We start from the raw sequence: 17,245 nt of genomic DNA on the forward strand, positions 1-17,245 counted from the left end.
AATCTAGTTCCTTCTTCCACTTCTCAAAAGTAGAAGATACGAAGATTAAAGTTGGACTATTAGTAATATCCTTTGAGGCCTTTTCATTTGTACACGAATGTTATTGAATTTAATTGAAATGCAATCATCTTGTCTAAAGCAGTGTGGACATTACAATTTTTATAGCTAGGAGAACTCATTTCAATTTGTGATATAAAATATCTATAGGACATAGTAATTTTTTCGATCTTTGTGCGCTTAATAATGGGATTTATCATTTATGTAAATTAAGATGGCTTTTTTATTGGTGTGTGTGTATGTGTTTTTAGGAGTTTGAACCCCAAATCAATGGCCTATTATCCTTTATGTAAAGTGAAAGGGAGTTTTGGGTGATAAATTTCACTTTCCCAAAATATCCCTCTCATTTTTGTCTTTCTTTTTTTTTTAAAAAAAAACAAAAAAAAAACTACCATCTTTAAAAAAACTAACATCTAGAAAAAAAAAAAAAACTTCCATTTGATAAAAACAGAGAACTAAACTTGATGTATTCACACGCACGAATATTCGTGCGTCTCTTAGCTTGTATATATAAAGTGAAAGGGGATTTTGGGCGAAAATTTTCACTTTCCCAAAATACCCCTCTCAATTTTATTTATTTTTTTTTTTGAAAAAAAAGCTACAATTCTTTAAATAAAAAAAAAAAAACTACCATCTAAACAAAAAAGACTACCACGTAAAAAAAACTACCATCTTGAAAGAAAAAAAAAAAAACCTTCCATCTAAAAAGAAAAAACAGAGAATCGAGCCTGATATATCCACACACACGAAAATCTTGCACATATAAAACCTTTATTATTGTTTATTTATTTATTTATTTATTTTTTATTTTTATTTTTTTTCTTTCTAACAGGATTTTCTTGTCTGTTCTTTTTTGTTGTTTCATCTCTAGCAAGGAGAGGCAAAGAAAGCTTTGGAAGTTCTTGAAAAACCTGGTGTTCCCATTCATTTGCAGGTAAATGTCGATTTATCTGCATTCATTAATGAGTATGTTGCTGAATCATTGTTCTTTGATAAACATGTTTATTGAAAGAATAATCTGTCCACACATGATATTTCCCCCTTCCCCCAAGACCACCACTACCAATAGACCATAATTGATCACAGAGCAAAAACATATAAGGGGTATTGAGGAATGGGTCTTTTTTTTTACCTCACACATGTTATAAGTAATAAAATAAATTGCTTCCATGACATCTACAACTTTATCCTGCTTACCTTATTCTAAAAGACATTTGGTGGTATTTTGCAGTACAAATTTGCTCCTGACCTCATCATGCTCGATGCTTATGAAACTGTTGAATCATGGATGATAAGAAAGGACCTTAATCCAAGGAAGTTGATTCCTGCAATGATGCGTTATTCAAGTGAACCACATGCAAAGTAAAGTTAACTTGGTGCTCCAATCTTGAGTATTGTAATGTTGAGTTCTGTTAGGGAAGACGATGCTATGAGTTATATGATGTATGCCACTTATATAGTGTACCATTTCTTTTCTGACCACCAAACATAGGCTGCTTAGCTGTACAATAACCAGTAAATCACATGATAGGCTTTTGTTGAACTGTGCCTTTTAAATATTCTCATTCATTCATCGCGGTCATCATGTTGTATTGTCTATAATCACTCTTCATAAAAGAAGCTGGTCACAACATTACATATTTAAAGACTAGTATTGCACATACTGTAAAACTCCTGATTCATAATATAGCCTGTATGGATAGTTTGAATTTCATTTGATTTTCCTATCAAAGTAGAATAGAAGATTTACGAAAAAAAAAGTAATGAACGTACAAGATTTTTTTTGTTCTGTTTTGTCTTTTTGTTTTTTTTTTTTTTTTTTTTTTTTTTTTTTTTTTTTTCCGATTATCGTACTATTAGCCACTTTTGTGGAAAATTTGATTCTTACTTGAAAATGTTAGATCCTTTTAGTTGTTTATGAATTAGCCAGAGGTTTGAATTTATTTATGTCTAACAGACAATCATTTGAAACATCTCAATTTGCACAAAGTTGTATTTTCTTATGCTGAACTTCTTGCAGGAATGAGACGCATCAAGTGATCAGATATTTGGAGTATTGTGTTCATAGTTTGAATAATGAGGATCCTGGAATTCACAACCTGCTGCTTTCTTTGTATGCTAAACAGGTTCCTATACTTTTACTTGTCTGAGAATTGTATTGATCAGCTGAGGAGAGTTTTACCTTGGCTCCTTTACATTTAGATGCTTATGATCATAGGACACATAAGTGACTCATTCAGTGTGCCATGGTACTTGTCTGTCTTAAATCAAATGGAGAATATTCAGAGCTCATACTAATATTTTGACAAATCATAGTAAAATGAATTAATAGTGTATATCAAACAACTTTCTCTACTTGTCATTAAAGTGTTCTGAACTCTGAAGTATACATAAAAGTAGAAATCGAGGAGCTTGAAATCAAAGTTGTAAACGTTGCATTGGTATTTGATTGCTTGTCAATTGTCATAGGCCCATAGGTTCTTGCTGATTTATTTTAAAATTAGGCTTCTACAGACTCAGTTATTTTAAAAGATGTTTGTTAAATCAGAAAAACACTGCTCACAATGTGAATCCTTATAATTTTTTTAATATCATCTTTGATAAAGGTGTATCTCCAAGGGTTTTGCCTTGGTAATCTCCTATGTGTTTGATGCTTGATACTGTTGTGAAGTTTTATTGTGTGAAGCATTCAGTACAGATTTTTGCCAGTTGACATTGTTTTTCATGCATTGGGCTACTTTTTCTGTTCTTTTTTTTCCTGTTTAACACGAAAAACACTCTCCTCCCAGTCCCCCACTAATAAAAGAAGATGTGGAAAATGATATTGACATATATACTCATGTAGTATCATGGATGTGAGCAAAATGGATTTAGTTTAGTATAGTTGTGGAACAGAGAAGGATGTCTTTTGAAGTGTTAATATTAGCTTGTTGACATTTAAATTCAGGAGGATGATAGTGCTCTCCAGCGTTTTCTGCAATCCAAGTTCAGCAAAGTAAGGGAAAACAGTCCAGAATTCTTCTATGATCCTAAATATGCTTTAAGGCTTTGCCTTAAGGAGAAGAGGATGCGTGCCTGTGTTCATATATACAGTATGATGTCCATGCACGAAGAAGCTGTTGCTCTTGCTTTACAGGTAATATCATCTTTCTTGTGCTGCCTGAATACTGTTCCTTTTCTTCATAGGTAACACTCAAAATTAACATGTATGGCTTCTGCATGAATTTAATCTGTTCTAGTGCTTCCACATCTATGATGCAGCATCCTCGTCTCCACTATCTCTGTTATCTTATCAAGTTAACATTCTCAGAACAGTATATGATTGCATATATTGCTTTTTTGGTCACAGGAGTTGTTACCCTTCTCTCATTGAAAATTTAATATCCTGGAGTAAAAAGGTGGGTGGGTAGAAGAAAATAAAGAGAGTTGGAGTAAAAAGGTAATATTCCTGGAGTAAGAGAGGCTGATAGTAAAAGGTGAATTCAAAATATGGAATTAAAAAAAGATGGAAAGTGAATAGAACACCAGAAAAGCTAGAATCCAATAAATCATGACGTATGATGAAAATTTGTGAATCGTAGCCTTGTTAGTTGCTCGACTTTTGTCTCTTTTTTCTGTAATTAGGACAACTTTGGTTTGGATTTACATTTTACCCTGCAGTCCATACCCCAAAATCATAGTGAAGAACCATTTATAGCCGCTTAAACTTAGTTTTTACAAGGTGAGTCAGGACGAAGTGAAAATCGCATTAGAAGTGCTTAGTGCAGTCCAAAACGTAAGCCAAGATGTTGCATCATGACACTTTCAGTAGAGTTGTGTGGGGTAGAGTATATCCGAGTTCAATTTAAACAAAGAAGGCAAATTTTATCAACTTCAAACATAAATTAAAACCCTCAGTTTTGTATGATTGCAAATCGAGTTAGCAATGGAACTCGTCGAGTCTCTAGTTATTCTTTTTAGTCTCTAGTTATTTTATTGGTTCCGGGTAGTGTCTGGCACCAGATCTGCCAGTTACCATCACCGATTATGCTGTTCCAGGACATTTCTCTCTCTGTCTCTGCATTCATTCTTCTCTCGTCCTAATTAGGCCCTGTTCATTTCACCTTAAAAAAATAATATTCAGTAAAATTAATTTCAATTCAGTTAAAATAAGTTCAAGTTCAGTTCAGCAAAAATAATTTCAATTCAGTATAAATCAGTAAAATTAAAGAAGAAATATAATAGAAAATCAGTAAAAATAATTTCAGTTCAGCAAAAATAATTTCAGTTCAGTAAAATTAATTCCAGTTTAGTAAAAATAATTTCAATTCAGCTAAAATAAGGTGAAGTGAACGGGGCCTTAGCCTGGAAACCTATGGTCTTAATTATTTCTCCTCTAATAAAATCTCATGACTTTATCTTGCATCAATGTATAAGATGGCTCAGGTTCCTTGTGTAATGTGCCCCTCAATACAAAGCCAATGCGTGTAGTTTCTCCTGGCTGTTAAAACCTAATAGACCCCTATGCTACAACAATATGAATTACTTTAAAACTTCTTTTGTGCTTGATTTCAATCTATGTCAATAAGGTTTTAATTCAAATATATATTCTTCATAAAATTTGTCTTGCGAGTTCCCATAATGAAGGACAAAACTTCTGTAGTGGTTACTTCTTTGTCGCTGCAGTGCAAGTAAATCTTTGCTCATGTTTGCACGTTTCACCATTGCATTATATACTCCAATGGTTTCCTTTACTTTGGAGAATGCTTTAATTCTGTTCATTAATCATATCTAGCAACTGCCAACATTTTTCAGTCACTCATCTATATATTCCAGGTTGTCCCAAAATTAGTATGCTTGACATTGGTTAATTTTTAAACCTTCCTTGCTCAATATTCTGTCCTCATTAAAGTTAGTACCCACTCATAGGATTAAGGCTTTGATTGATTGATTGAAAAGGGACTTTTTTTAAAAGGTTAAATTTTTTTGAACAGGTTATATTGTGGCAGGAACAAACCCCCCCCCCCCCCCCCTCCCCCATGTAATGACCATGGTATTGATTTTAGGTGGACTATAGCATTGCTCTGACCTTTGTTCTTTCTGATATTTCCCTTGCTTTGATTGTTTTGGCGACTACCAACAGTGCCACTTAAGTTCTGCATCAGTCATTCACTTGCCTACATTGTTTTCTAATAGATATACTAAAGAAACCCAAATCCTTGAATCTAGGAGCACTGGTAAGAGAGAGACAATTTGTGTGAAAGAGGGTTCTTGATTTGCGCTCAACCTAAACCGGATGTGATACAGTTCCCATTTTAAGAAATAATTGCTAGAATTCTAATTTTGTGGTGCATTTCTTTTCTATGTCTATTTTTTGTTGCTAATAGTCTGGTACTCTAATTATTTATAGAATTTTTTGACTTTTACCACAAAAAAAAAAAAAAAAAAGGTTTTTACCACCAAAACTTCTAAAACTTTTATTTTACCACCAAAAAAATTCTAAAAATTGTTTTTTACCACCTACCATCAAGAAAACAGTTAAATCTAACGGTTTAGAAAAATTCTTCGATTTCGTGCGCAAAACATGTTCATAGGTTTAGGGAGGCATTTTGGTCCTATGGGTCCAATTTGAGGTCAGAATTGACAAAAAATAATCGAAAATGCCTCGTTTTGCGTGCTTTATGCAAATCAAGTTATTTTTAAACACGCAAAACAAGGCATTTCCGATTATTTTTTGTCAATTCTGACCTTGAATTGGATCCAAAGAGCCAAAATGCCTCCCAAAACCCCTAAAGACCATGTGTTTGGCACGAAATCAAAGAATTTAAAAAATTCCGTTAGGTTTTTGACAACAGGTGGTAAAATAAAAGTTTTAGAAGTTTTGGTCGTAAAAAACGATTTTTTGATTTTTTTTGGTGGTAAAAGTCAAAAAATCCTTATTTATATATCATTTTTGCATCAGAAGAGGTCAAGTTAAGTAAGCTGGCTGATCTACTGGACTATTAATGAACTTTATCGTTTCCAAATTCTCTAGGTAGGAAGGTGTGGAATGAGGGGCTCTTATCGTGTGTTTGGTTTTTAAAGATTAATGAAAACAAAGACAAGAGAAGTAACATTTTCCTTATTTTGTTTAATTTGCAAGAATTGCTTGGATTTTGGTCGTTAATTTGAGTAATTCGGAATGAATTGACTGGATTGTAGTTAATAATTTCTTTCAATCTGAATTCCACAAATTTGAGGGATTAAAAGGGTCTCCGATTGTAGTTAATAATTTCTTTCAATCTGAATTCCACAAATTTGAGGGATTAAAAGGGTCTCCTTTTACATGGGATGCTGTAATAGACTAACCTATGGAGGGGTAGTATGAGTATTCTAGTACTATTAGTTTCTTAGGTTAATAATCCTTAGTATAAATAGAGAGGAAGGAGAAGAAAAAGGTTGGCAGAATTTTAAGTTGGGAACCTAGAGAGTTATGGCCTCAAGCCATTGTTAGATAGTGATAGCCACAAGCTATTTTGAGAGTGATAGCCTCAAGCTATTAAACCTATCATTTGTAAACCTTTTGCCATTATCAATCAAAATTCAAGCTTTAATCTTTATTTACTTTATTATTAATTCAGAAATATAAGCCCAGAAAATCAGTCCATTACAGAATCGTTTTTAACTTTATGACTGACTAATCCCGTGATTTTTTTTTTTTTTCTTCATTCTATTTAATTTACTATTTTATTTAAGTTTACAAGACTGGTGAAGGCTAGCCATGATCTAGTAATGGGTTTGAAATGTCCTATATCAGTTAGCTGCAAACATAGCACCTCCAAGCTATTACAAAAACTGAGTTAATATATTCATGAATCTGTTATTGTTTTGTATTAAAGGTCGACCCAGAGCTTGCAATGGCTGAAGCTGACAAGGTTGAAGATGACGAAGAATTAAGGAAGAAACTCTGGCTCATGATTGCAAAGCATGTTGTTGGGCAAGAAAAGGGGGCTAAGAGGGAGAATATACGAAAAGCAATTGCTTTCCTCAAGGAAACAGATGGCCTCCTGAAGATAGAGGATATATTACCTTTTTTCCCAGACTTTGCTTTGATCGATGATTTCAGGGTATTCAATTGAGCTTCTTTATGATATTGTCATTGATCAATTTTTTTACCTAGTAAATGAATCTCTATTGTTCTGCAGGAGGCGATTTGCTCATCACTGGAAGATTACAATAAACAAATTGAACTACTAAAGGAGGAGATGAATGATGCAACACAAGGAGCAGATAACATTAGAAATGATATCGGTGCCCTTGCTCAAAGATATGCAATCATTGAGCGTGATGAGGAATGTGGGGTATATCTCTTTCTGATGATTTGAATATAATCTAAGAAGCACTATATTTCTGTACAGCCCCCTTCCAAAAGGGTGAATGTGTGTCGTGAAGGTGGTGATTTTTTGTTTGGGGGGGGGGGGGGGGGGGGGGAAGGGTGGATGGGTTGCTTACCGGCCAATTGACCAGATTGGTAAATAAAAAAGATCCCTAGCGACAATTTGGTAAAAAAATTTACTCCGCCAACAATTTGGTAAAAGAATTTACTCTGGCGACAATTTGGTAAAAAAAGCTAATCATATGCGACCATTTGGTAAAAACAATAAACTCCGACGACATTTAGACCAAAAAATCTATTTTTTTCCGACAAACTCTTTAAAAATCATAATTTAATTTGTTTTTATATTTTTAAATTTATTTTTCCTTTTAAAAATATTGAATTACTATGTCATCTTCTTTTTATTTTGCTAAATCTCGATACCAAATTTATTTCCTACCCCTTTTTAAAAACATTTCGTTAATAGGGGGTATGAAATTGATACTTAACATGTTTTTTTCTTGAAATTGTTATTTCCATAAAAGGGTTGGTAAAAAACCACGAAAAACGAACTAAATTAAGTATTCCTGAGTAATTTGTTGGAATTTTTTTTTATATTTTGGGTTAAATGTCGCCTTGAGATGATTTTATTTACCAAATTGTTGCTTAGGGTTAACCTTTTTTACCAAATTGTTGCGGAGATATTTTTTTTACCAAATTGTCGCTAAGGGTCTTTTTTATTTACCAATTTGGTCCATTGGCCGTTGCTTACCATGTTAATTTTCTTACCAGTTTGAATAGGGTGTGAAAATTGCATATTGATGCTGATCTGTCCTTGTGTGCATCTTTGAACTGTTTAGTTATTGAATACATTAGATTTCATTTTTATTGTTATTGTTATTGTTAACTGCTTGAAATTATATGAAATCATCTGCTAACTAAATAATATATACATGTGTGCCTTGTTTGCTTTTAGGTTTGCCAACGAAGAATCTTAAATACAGCTGCAGATTTTGGTATTTCAAGGGGCTATGCGTCTCTTGGGCCTATGGCTCCTTTCTATGTTTTTCCATGTGGTCATGCATTTCATGCACAATGCCTGATTGCTCATATCACTCGGTGCACTGATCCTGAAAAAGTAAGTACGTTTTACAATAATTATTTTCCATATTGTTGATATAGTTAATAATCTTAATATGCATGTGATTGAACCGTTAAGTGGAAACTGTTACTATTTCACATCTCTCTAACCCCATAGAGACCCAGCAGTAGCTGTTATTAAATGAAGACTTTGGACCAAACATGTTTATGGAGTTTGTTTATTACATTGTGATTCCTTGTGCTATAGAATGTGATGTTTGATGTGAGAACTTATATAATAGGCAGCTCATAGGTAATTCTACATGTTTTTCTATAATAAGATAATATGGAATTTTGTATGAGGTTCGTGCTAAGCTAGTATAATATAGGCTATTTGGGGGGGAGGGGATAGTTTTTGGTGTGAGTTTTTACGAGACAGCTATTCAGTTTTTTCTTGGCTGGAAAAATTAACAAAATAGAATTAGAAATTGTGAAAGAAATCTTTTGGTCATACAATTGGAATGGGCAATTTTGTAAAAAAATGTTATTTCCTGGATGCTTGCATGATAATATTCGAGTGTTATGCATTGACTTGGCTGTTGATTCCACATTTTTCTTTACAAAGTTGATTATGTGATTAGATTCTCACCCACCCACCCACACACCCCCCTCGGGACCTTCTTTCCCCTTGGATTATCTTTCTTTTAATATTTCAGTCAATAATGATATTGTGGAATTCCATACGCAATGGAAATGTAATGTGGCAATAACGGGGTATTATTGGCATTGTCAAACGAATTTCTTGCTTAGTTCTTACTTTTAAGCATCAAATTCTATATAAGAAAGCTAGGCCTAAGTTAAGCCCTTGCATTAATTATTTTAGTTAATCACCTCTCATCAATCACATGGGCATAGAAAAGAAACATAGAAACTTAGATAGATGGTAAGAATTAGCACCTTAGGTGAGGAAAAACTACACAGTAAGAAAAAAATACTAAGGAAGCATGTTTTGATATTTAATTGTTATTTTCTAATCTGTTTATACATACCCTTCACCTCTTCTTACCCTCAAAGTCGTCTACACCCATTTCTCACTAGGGATGAGCAAAAAAATTGGGTAACTGGTTTTGAAATTGGAATCGGCTTGGATTGGTGGGTTCGGACCTGGAATTGGCTCTACCAGTTCCGATTTCGGCTCCATTAGCAAGGACTCGGTTTGAACCGATTTCCGTTTCGAGCCCTTAGTGTTTGGACTCGGTTGGCACTGGGTACTCGGTGGACTCGGTCCCAAAGCAGTAAATAGGCCCATAGTCCAACCTCATAAAATCTCTCTTAATAAAATATAAGAATCTACTCTCTCTCTTACACTTTGTTTGGCTTGAAGGAAAAGGGGGGAGAAGAAGGAAAGGGAAGGGAAATGGAGAGATAGATTATCTTTCATTTGAATAACAAATGAGGAAGGAAGGGAATTGAAGAGGGGAGAAATGGAGGGATTAAATTGTAAGAAATTAATCTCTTCATTAATGAAGATTTGGTAGGAAAACTCATCTTTCTTCCCTCCTCTACACCTTCCTCCCCTTCTTTTCTTTCCCATTTTATCCAAACACACCATTAGTTAGGGCTAGCAAAAGTTGACGTGACCCGAAAATACAACCCAAACCCTACCTGAAAATAGCGGGTTAGGGTTGAGATTTTCGACCCGAAAACTTAAATGGGTCGATACAAACCCGACCTGAAATTTAAATGGGTTAGGTGACCCACATAACCTGAAAAAATAAATGGTTCAAAATAACCTGATAACCCAAACACAAATTAGAAGGAAAAAAAAAAAAAAAAAAAAAAAAAAAAAAACTCTAAAGTTGGTATAAAAGGCCCAAGCACCAAGCCCAAATTCATACCTTTTAAAATGTAAAACCCTAAATATTCAACTTATTCTCCCCTATTAGCTGCCAACTCAACATTCCCACTCTCTCTTTTATTATTTATCTCTCTAAAATATTCTACCTGAACCATGGATCCTCGCCTCCACCTCCTTCCTTCAAGGGTTTTACCTTCAAATTCTAAGGTAATTTCAATTGGAGCCATAGATCCTCAATTGGAACTTAAGGTGGAGTACAAGTACAACGACGGCACACCATCACTTGCATTGCTCAGAAACATTTGTTGCTTTTAAACTCTGTAATTTGTTCAGTTTAAAACATTTGTAGCTTTTGAAATCCCCTAATTCGTTGAATAGACTTGGTTTGTAATACGTTACATATTAGATTATGTTTATTAGCTTTTGGTTAAGATTGAGTTGTTAGTTTTTCTTAATAATTGAAAAATCAGGTTGATTAAAAAAAATCAGAGTACTTAAAGAATATGGTAGGCTTGATTTAAGAAAAATAAAAAATAAAAACAGGTTAAATGGGTCATTTTCTGGTTGACCCGAACTTGAAAATATCAGGTTCAGGTTGAAGTTTTCAACCCGAAAACTTAAAGGGATCAGGTTCGGGTTGGGGGTAGCTGACCTAAACACGAACCTGACCCGACCTGATTTGTTTGACACCCGTACCATTAATCTCTTATGCCTCCACTGTCAAAAACATCATCCAGAATCTTATACTCTCAACATTTTGTTTATTTTACAGCATCTTTATCTTCAAATTTCATCTTTGATTTGATATTTCCATTACTCCATCTTGATCTTTAATTGGAGTTTTTTTGCTTTTTCATAAACTTAGAACATTTGCACTTTTGCAGCAAATTTCTGATCGAAGAATAACAGGGGTCTTTATTTTCCTCATGTCATTTTAATGTTAATGCATCCATCCTCTTTAGATTCACCCGACTTTAGGTTTTTGCTCCAAAAAGCTTCATCTATGAAGAGATTTATGATGATTCTATATGAGCATTTAACAAGATAACAACAAGCGGGTACCCAATTTGCAGCATCGGTTCTAAGACTGGTTCCAGAAATTTGGGAACTAGTGAAACCCGGTTTCAATTTTGTTTCTAAATTTCAAGAACCGATTTTGACCGGTTCTTGGTTCAGTTCCCAAGAAACCAACCGGGTACCCGGATGTACCATTTGCCTAACCACCAACGGTGACCATTAAACCACTCGCACTACCAACCTTGGCTACACACATAATCCTCCCAAGCACCACCAAACCCATCTCTGCCCTATCACTTTGAAAACCTATCCACCACTTAAAGTAACCCACCCAAAACCAGCCCTTAGCTACAAAATCCAACAAAAATGCACCCACCACCAATTAAAATCAAGCCACTGCCTCTAAAATCCGTGTGAAAACCCTTTTAACAGCCTAAAAAGCCAAGCCTCTACTTAAATACCTAGCCAATACCTAGCCAGCCAATAACCAACCCCCACTTGAGACTTAATGCTGTAATATTCCTAGTGTAAGAGAGGTAGATAGTAAAAGATGTACTCCAAAAATGGAGTAAAAGACTATAAGAGAAGTTTACTGCTGCTAGAGATGGTAGGATGGAATGATCCCTTGATGGTATGATGGAATGATCCCTTGATGGTGTAATGGTGGTGTTGGTAAGATTGAAGGGCGTGGGATGGTGGTGGTAAAGCTTTTTTCGATGTCAGTGGTGATAGTGGTGGTAGTGGAATAAAAGAATGTGATCATGTTAGTTTGGTTTCTATTTCCCTTATATTCACACAAACATCAAAGATTTGGGACTTCTTCTTTCCTTTTCCCTCGAATCCCTTTTTATTTTATCCCTCTGTCCTTCTTTAAAACCTAACGCCCCCTTAACAAATATGAGGTGGAAATGGTAAATTGAAATGTATCCAAATTGATATTTCCTCTGTTTGTTTTTACTTGCAACACAACATTTAGGCACGCAGTTTTAGGAGGTGATTAGTGAAGGTAAACAAGCGATTTTTTCAAAAAAATATATTAACACTCGGATTAGCAAAGGGTTGAATACCACATGTAAAAATTATTTTTAGTCATTTACATTATTTATATTTAATCTTGACCTCAAAGTGCGTGCCGCTAAGCTACGTTGAGAGTATTTAAAAATGGAGGAAGTATAAAGTTGATATTTTGAAAATTCATATTCAGATGAATTTATCAGGACCCCTCTATGAATTTATCAGACCCCTCGTGATTATTTCTCCTTGTAAATTTACCACAAACTATTGTCAAATTGAAGTTTGTAAATAATACCAAAATTCAAAGTGGTAACGATTATTTAAAAGGAAGGAGTTGTGTAATCAATTGGAACTGTTTTGTACAAAATATCAAGTACTCATGATACTCAACACTCAGACACATTTTCGATGTAAGTGATGCAAAATTTTCATATGATGGCTGTGTTTGACATTCCTAGCCAAGTTTGAGTAACAAAGTATCTGTGTGCTGAACTGCTGATGCTTTTTCATAATGCAATTCGATGGCAATGCCTCATTGTAACGGAGAACGTTATGAGTTTTCATTTTCTGGCCAGTTAAAATTTGGGTTCTGGTTTGAGTGTTTTATGTGAGCCGTTATGAACATGTATTGGAGGGTTTACCCAAACATTTGTTGTGGTTTAGCTATTTTACAGCACTTATTTCAGTTATTTTTATTTCTATTTAACATATCCATGTCTTGAATGGAACAATTTGCAGGCAGAGCATATACTTGATTTACAAAAGCAATTGTCCTTGGTGAGTGGTGAAACAAGAAGAGATTCTGATGGTAGCCTAACTGTTCATGAACCTGTTGCCAGCATGAACCAAGTAGATAAGGTTGATTTCTTCACTCTACATAAAGCTTTTTTTTTTTTTTTTTAAAAAAAAAAAAAAAAACGTTCACTCAAATGCACAATTGTTACTGTCGGTTTTTTAGATGCTAGCGGTTAAGCTAAAAGTGCCCTTAGGCCTGTTTAACTTTGGCAATAAAATTCGGAAGAGGACTTAACTGGGAGTTCTTTTTTCTTAATTAATTCTTAACCGGAATTCTGGGGGATGCTTTGCATTCTTGTGATATTCTTTCTATCATGAGGATGCCGTTTCTTCTCATGATTTTCTTTTCATCTCTAGTGAGTTTTTTATATGTGAGTGCATAGAAATGCCTAAAAAAAGTTGACCAGTATAATTTTTTATGTACTTATATGGATTACCTAAATGTCCTCTTGCATTTCCTGCTACAAGTCTCTGTTACTATCCAACAGTTTGACTGTATCCTGCTTCAGGCTTCATATTAATAACAATTATGTGGTTTGTTACCAAGATTTTGCTACCCTTTGCCATCATATACTCATGTCTCTAAGTAACTTAAGGTTTTTTTTTTTTTTTTTTTTTTTTATTTATTTGGAAAGACTCTGAAGTAACTTAAGTTATTACTGTACCAGTATTACTAGTATTTTTATTTGGAATGCTGCTCCAGCAAGAAGTTGAAATATGCAACAAAAATGTTTATGTGGTTAGGAAGAATTTATATAAATAGCCTAGAATGTTCAAAGATGATGGTGCTCCGTTAGCAAGAAGTTGAAATATCAACAAAACTGTTCATGTTAGCAAAGATTTTTATGAAATAGCCTAGAATGTTAAAGATGAGCTGGGTTTATTTAGCTCTCTTTTTTGTACCTGTGGCTACTGGCTAGATAATCCCAGCTACTATGTCTCATTGTGCTTTTCACTTCATGTGTTTATGAAATAAAGAAATGCTAGGGTTATTCGTTTTGTTTACTCATTCAGGATTGAGCTTTATCAGATTATAAATTCAGTCATTTGATGTGTAATTAATCTGTGGACAGATTCGCTCCCAATTGGATGAAGAAATTGCAAGCGAATGCCCGTTTTGTGGTGAGTTGATGATCCAGGAGATATCTTTGCCATTCATTCTCCCTGAAGAACATGAGGTCAATTCTTGGGAGATAAAACCGCTTAATCCCACTAGCCAGAAGAGCATTTCGTTGTCTGTTTAATCACTATGTATGATGTTAGTACAAATTTTTCTTTATGTGAATATCAGGCTTTCAAGTTTCAATCTAAGTTAAATGCTTTTTTGGTATTGAGCTTTATTTTTTCATTGTTGAAATGTTAATTGATCTTCTCTCCAAGGGTATATTGTGCGGAATGTATACTTTCATTTGGTCACTCCAAGAAGACAATTTACTAGTATATGTGAAATTGCCTTCTTTAAGTGTCTTGACAGTTTACAATAATATATGAGGATTTGTGAATATGTACATGAATTTGACTTCCATCTTCTATTAAGTGCCATAATTTTGACCTTTTACATTTAGCCTCTATGGGAGAAGCCGGGAATGACTAGAAAAAATTTCTTTGTGAATGTACGCTTTTTTCAAGGGATGGAAATTACGTGGGAACGTCTTGTCAAGGGCTCAAGGATTGATAAGATAATTCATTTGTTATTTGATCATATTTTGTGATTTATACATTGGAAAAAATATAATTGATCTCACAAGGCTTGTCTTAGACATATATCTTTTAAATATCAATTTTATGAGGCGGTTCCTATTGATATCGTAGACACACACTTTATGTTTTTCTCAATGTGTTAACTCATTAAAAAAGAATTTAACTAAAAAATGAAAGGAAAAAAAAAAATTGGAGCTATTGTTCCATGAATATAGGGGTGAAAGTAATAAGGATAAAAATCGAAAATTGAATTGAACTAATGGTTTTTTTTTATTTATTTATTTATTTTTAAGTGCAGTTTGGATTGTTTTTTTTTAGGTTTTTTTTGGTTTGGATTCGATTTTGGGCTTCTTAAAATCAAAATTTGAACCCAAACCGAAATATGCTTGAGATGTATGTGTAGCCTGATTTAATTACAAGTTAGGCTGAATTTATAACCCACTAGCCTTAGTCTTCCATATATATATATGAGTAGAAAATAAAAACCCTAAATCATACAAACCCTTCAACCGCCACCCGTCTCTCTCTCTCTCTCTCCTCTCGTCCTTCCTTCTTTCTCAGTCTCTCTCCTCTCGTCCTTCTTTCATGGCTCCCTTCTCTCTCTTTCATCTCTCCTCTAGTCTTTACGCCCTCTCAAATTTAATTTTCTGAGTTCTCATTCAATCTATTCTCTTTCATAATTCATGTCTTATATCATCTTTCCTTTCTCATATTTCAACCAAATTCATACCAAGTTGTTGCAGTTGTGAATTACTTTTATGGGGTTATTGTGTAACACCCTAGAAATTTCTTTCCTTTAAAATACCTGTTTTGCTCTTTTTAAAATACGAAATAGGAATTTCTAAGACATTACTGCCACCGTGAAAATGGCTAAGGAAATTATCAAAGACACACAGCGGAAAACTCTCTTTAAAAACCGTTCAAAACAAGTCAATTCAATAAGTCAAATTAAACAAAGTAAAGTCAAACAAAGTCAACCTACAACTTGGAACCATTGTAGACCCTTATCAAACCAGAATAAATATTAAAACTGTTTAGGGTAAAAAATTACCCTCAAAACGTGGACCAATCCCATAGTGACTTGTGGCCCAATCAAAGGGCGACACGTGTCACTATAGGAAGATGACACGTATGCAAACCCTACAAAGAGCACCTGAAAAAGAGAGAAAAGGGCCTCCTTACATCAGGAGGCTCAAATCCCGAGAAAGCCGCAAAACGACACCCCCCAAGGACACGTGTCCATGCCTGATTGCGCCGCCAATCAGAAAACGTCATTTTAGGGAAATAACTCTTAAGGCACAAATCCCCACCCCTATAAATACCCCAATCATTTATGATGGGAGGGTGGGATTGTGACATAACATTCAATAGTGCATAAAAATATTTCTAACTTCTCTCTACTTTCTCTCTCTAGCTTTTTCGATTTCCGGTTACTAACTTAACCGTCGAAGGCGAATATTTCGGCAGCGAAATGTTCATGTTTTGCAGGTGTCTGGGCCGTCTATCAGAAGAGCGTGACCAGTGTCCCAGGGGAAATCACAAAAATACCCGAAACATTTAGCGCCGTCTGTGGGGATACTTGTCCGTTATGGCAATAGATGGTCAGACACCTAACACCGATCGTAGTCTTGGTGAGGACGGACATGTAGAGGATATAATCGCAATGATCAATTCTAGTGATCCTCTGACCGCTTCATTTCATGAGGCCGAGGATCCTCCGGTGACTGCTGGTTCACTAAAGCTCGCCTTGAGGAAGCTCCGAAGGGAGCTTGAGGGTAAGATGCCTTATTCTTCTAGGCCCCCGCCTAGAAGAGGAGGAGAAGGCACTCAAAAGAAGACCCAGAGCAACGTGACCAACGCCGAAGATGCCGGGAACACCCCTTTCAGACGACATGGAAGATCTCCTAGGGTGCCACAGAGAACATGACCAGGCTCCTTGAGAAAACACAGTCGGCTGGGGGGCAGACCAGACAGCCTCAAAGGGAAGAGCCTGAGTCGTCTCGGCGCTGGAAAGATGCAAGGGAATATATTCGGCACAAGCAACGGGAACAAGCAGCCTACTCGGACACTACCTCTACTCCAACAACGCTGGATGAATTCTCAAACTCCTCTCTTTCCAAACATACCAGCTTGCCCAGACCAGCAGAAGTCCAGCTCATCATACTCAAACTCATATTCTAGTTGTTCAACCATTCCAGTATCAAAACCCCCAGAATTTCAATGCAATTCTGCCACCTAACCCCTCTATCTTCGGACAGTACGGGCAATTTGGCCAGCCGTTCGACCAGGCCATGTACCTGGCTGGACCGGCCGCACAACCTCAGCCCATTGATTGGCAAATGCGTCTGTTAAATCTTAGTGATAAGCCGCCTCCATTTTCTCAAGAAATT

General features: G+C 35.1%; 1 protein-coding gene across 3 annotated transcripts in view; it reads left to right on the forward strand.

Annotated features, from left to right (window-relative positions):
- LOC145567528 (vacuolar sorting protein 18-like) overlaps positions 1-14,658 on the forward strand; it is a 36,773-nt gene extending 22,115 nt beyond the window's left edge. For all 3 annotated transcript variants that reach the window (XM_081626825.1, XM_081626827.1, XM_081626828.1), the window contains exons 16-24: positions 929-991; positions 1,289-1,419; positions 2,078-2,183; positions 3,005-3,193; positions 6,915-7,142; positions 7,221-7,376; positions 8,367-8,528; positions 13,098-13,217; positions 14,228-14,658. In XM_081626825.1, the coding sequence (XP_081482951.1) occupies positions 929-991; positions 1,289-1,419; positions 2,078-2,183; positions 3,005-3,193; positions 6,915-7,142; positions 7,221-7,376; positions 8,367-8,528; positions 13,098-13,217; positions 14,228-14,398 (1,326 nt within the window). In that variant the 3' untranslated portion in view covers positions 14,399-14,658. The remainder of the gene's footprint in view (positions 1-928; positions 992-1,288; positions 1,420-2,077; positions 2,184-3,004; positions 3,194-6,914; positions 7,143-7,220; positions 7,377-8,366; positions 8,529-13,097; positions 13,218-14,227) is intronic.
- Positions 14,659-17,245: the final 2,587 nt, after the last annotated feature.

This window comes from Chenopodium album, chromosome 11 (genome assembly GCF_948465745.1).
Source record: "Chenopodium album chromosome 11, dcCheAlbu1.1, whole genome shotgun sequence".
NCBI classification, from domain to species: domain Eukaryota; kingdom Viridiplantae; phylum Streptophyta; class Magnoliopsida; order Caryophyllales; family Amaranthaceae; genus Chenopodium; species Chenopodium album.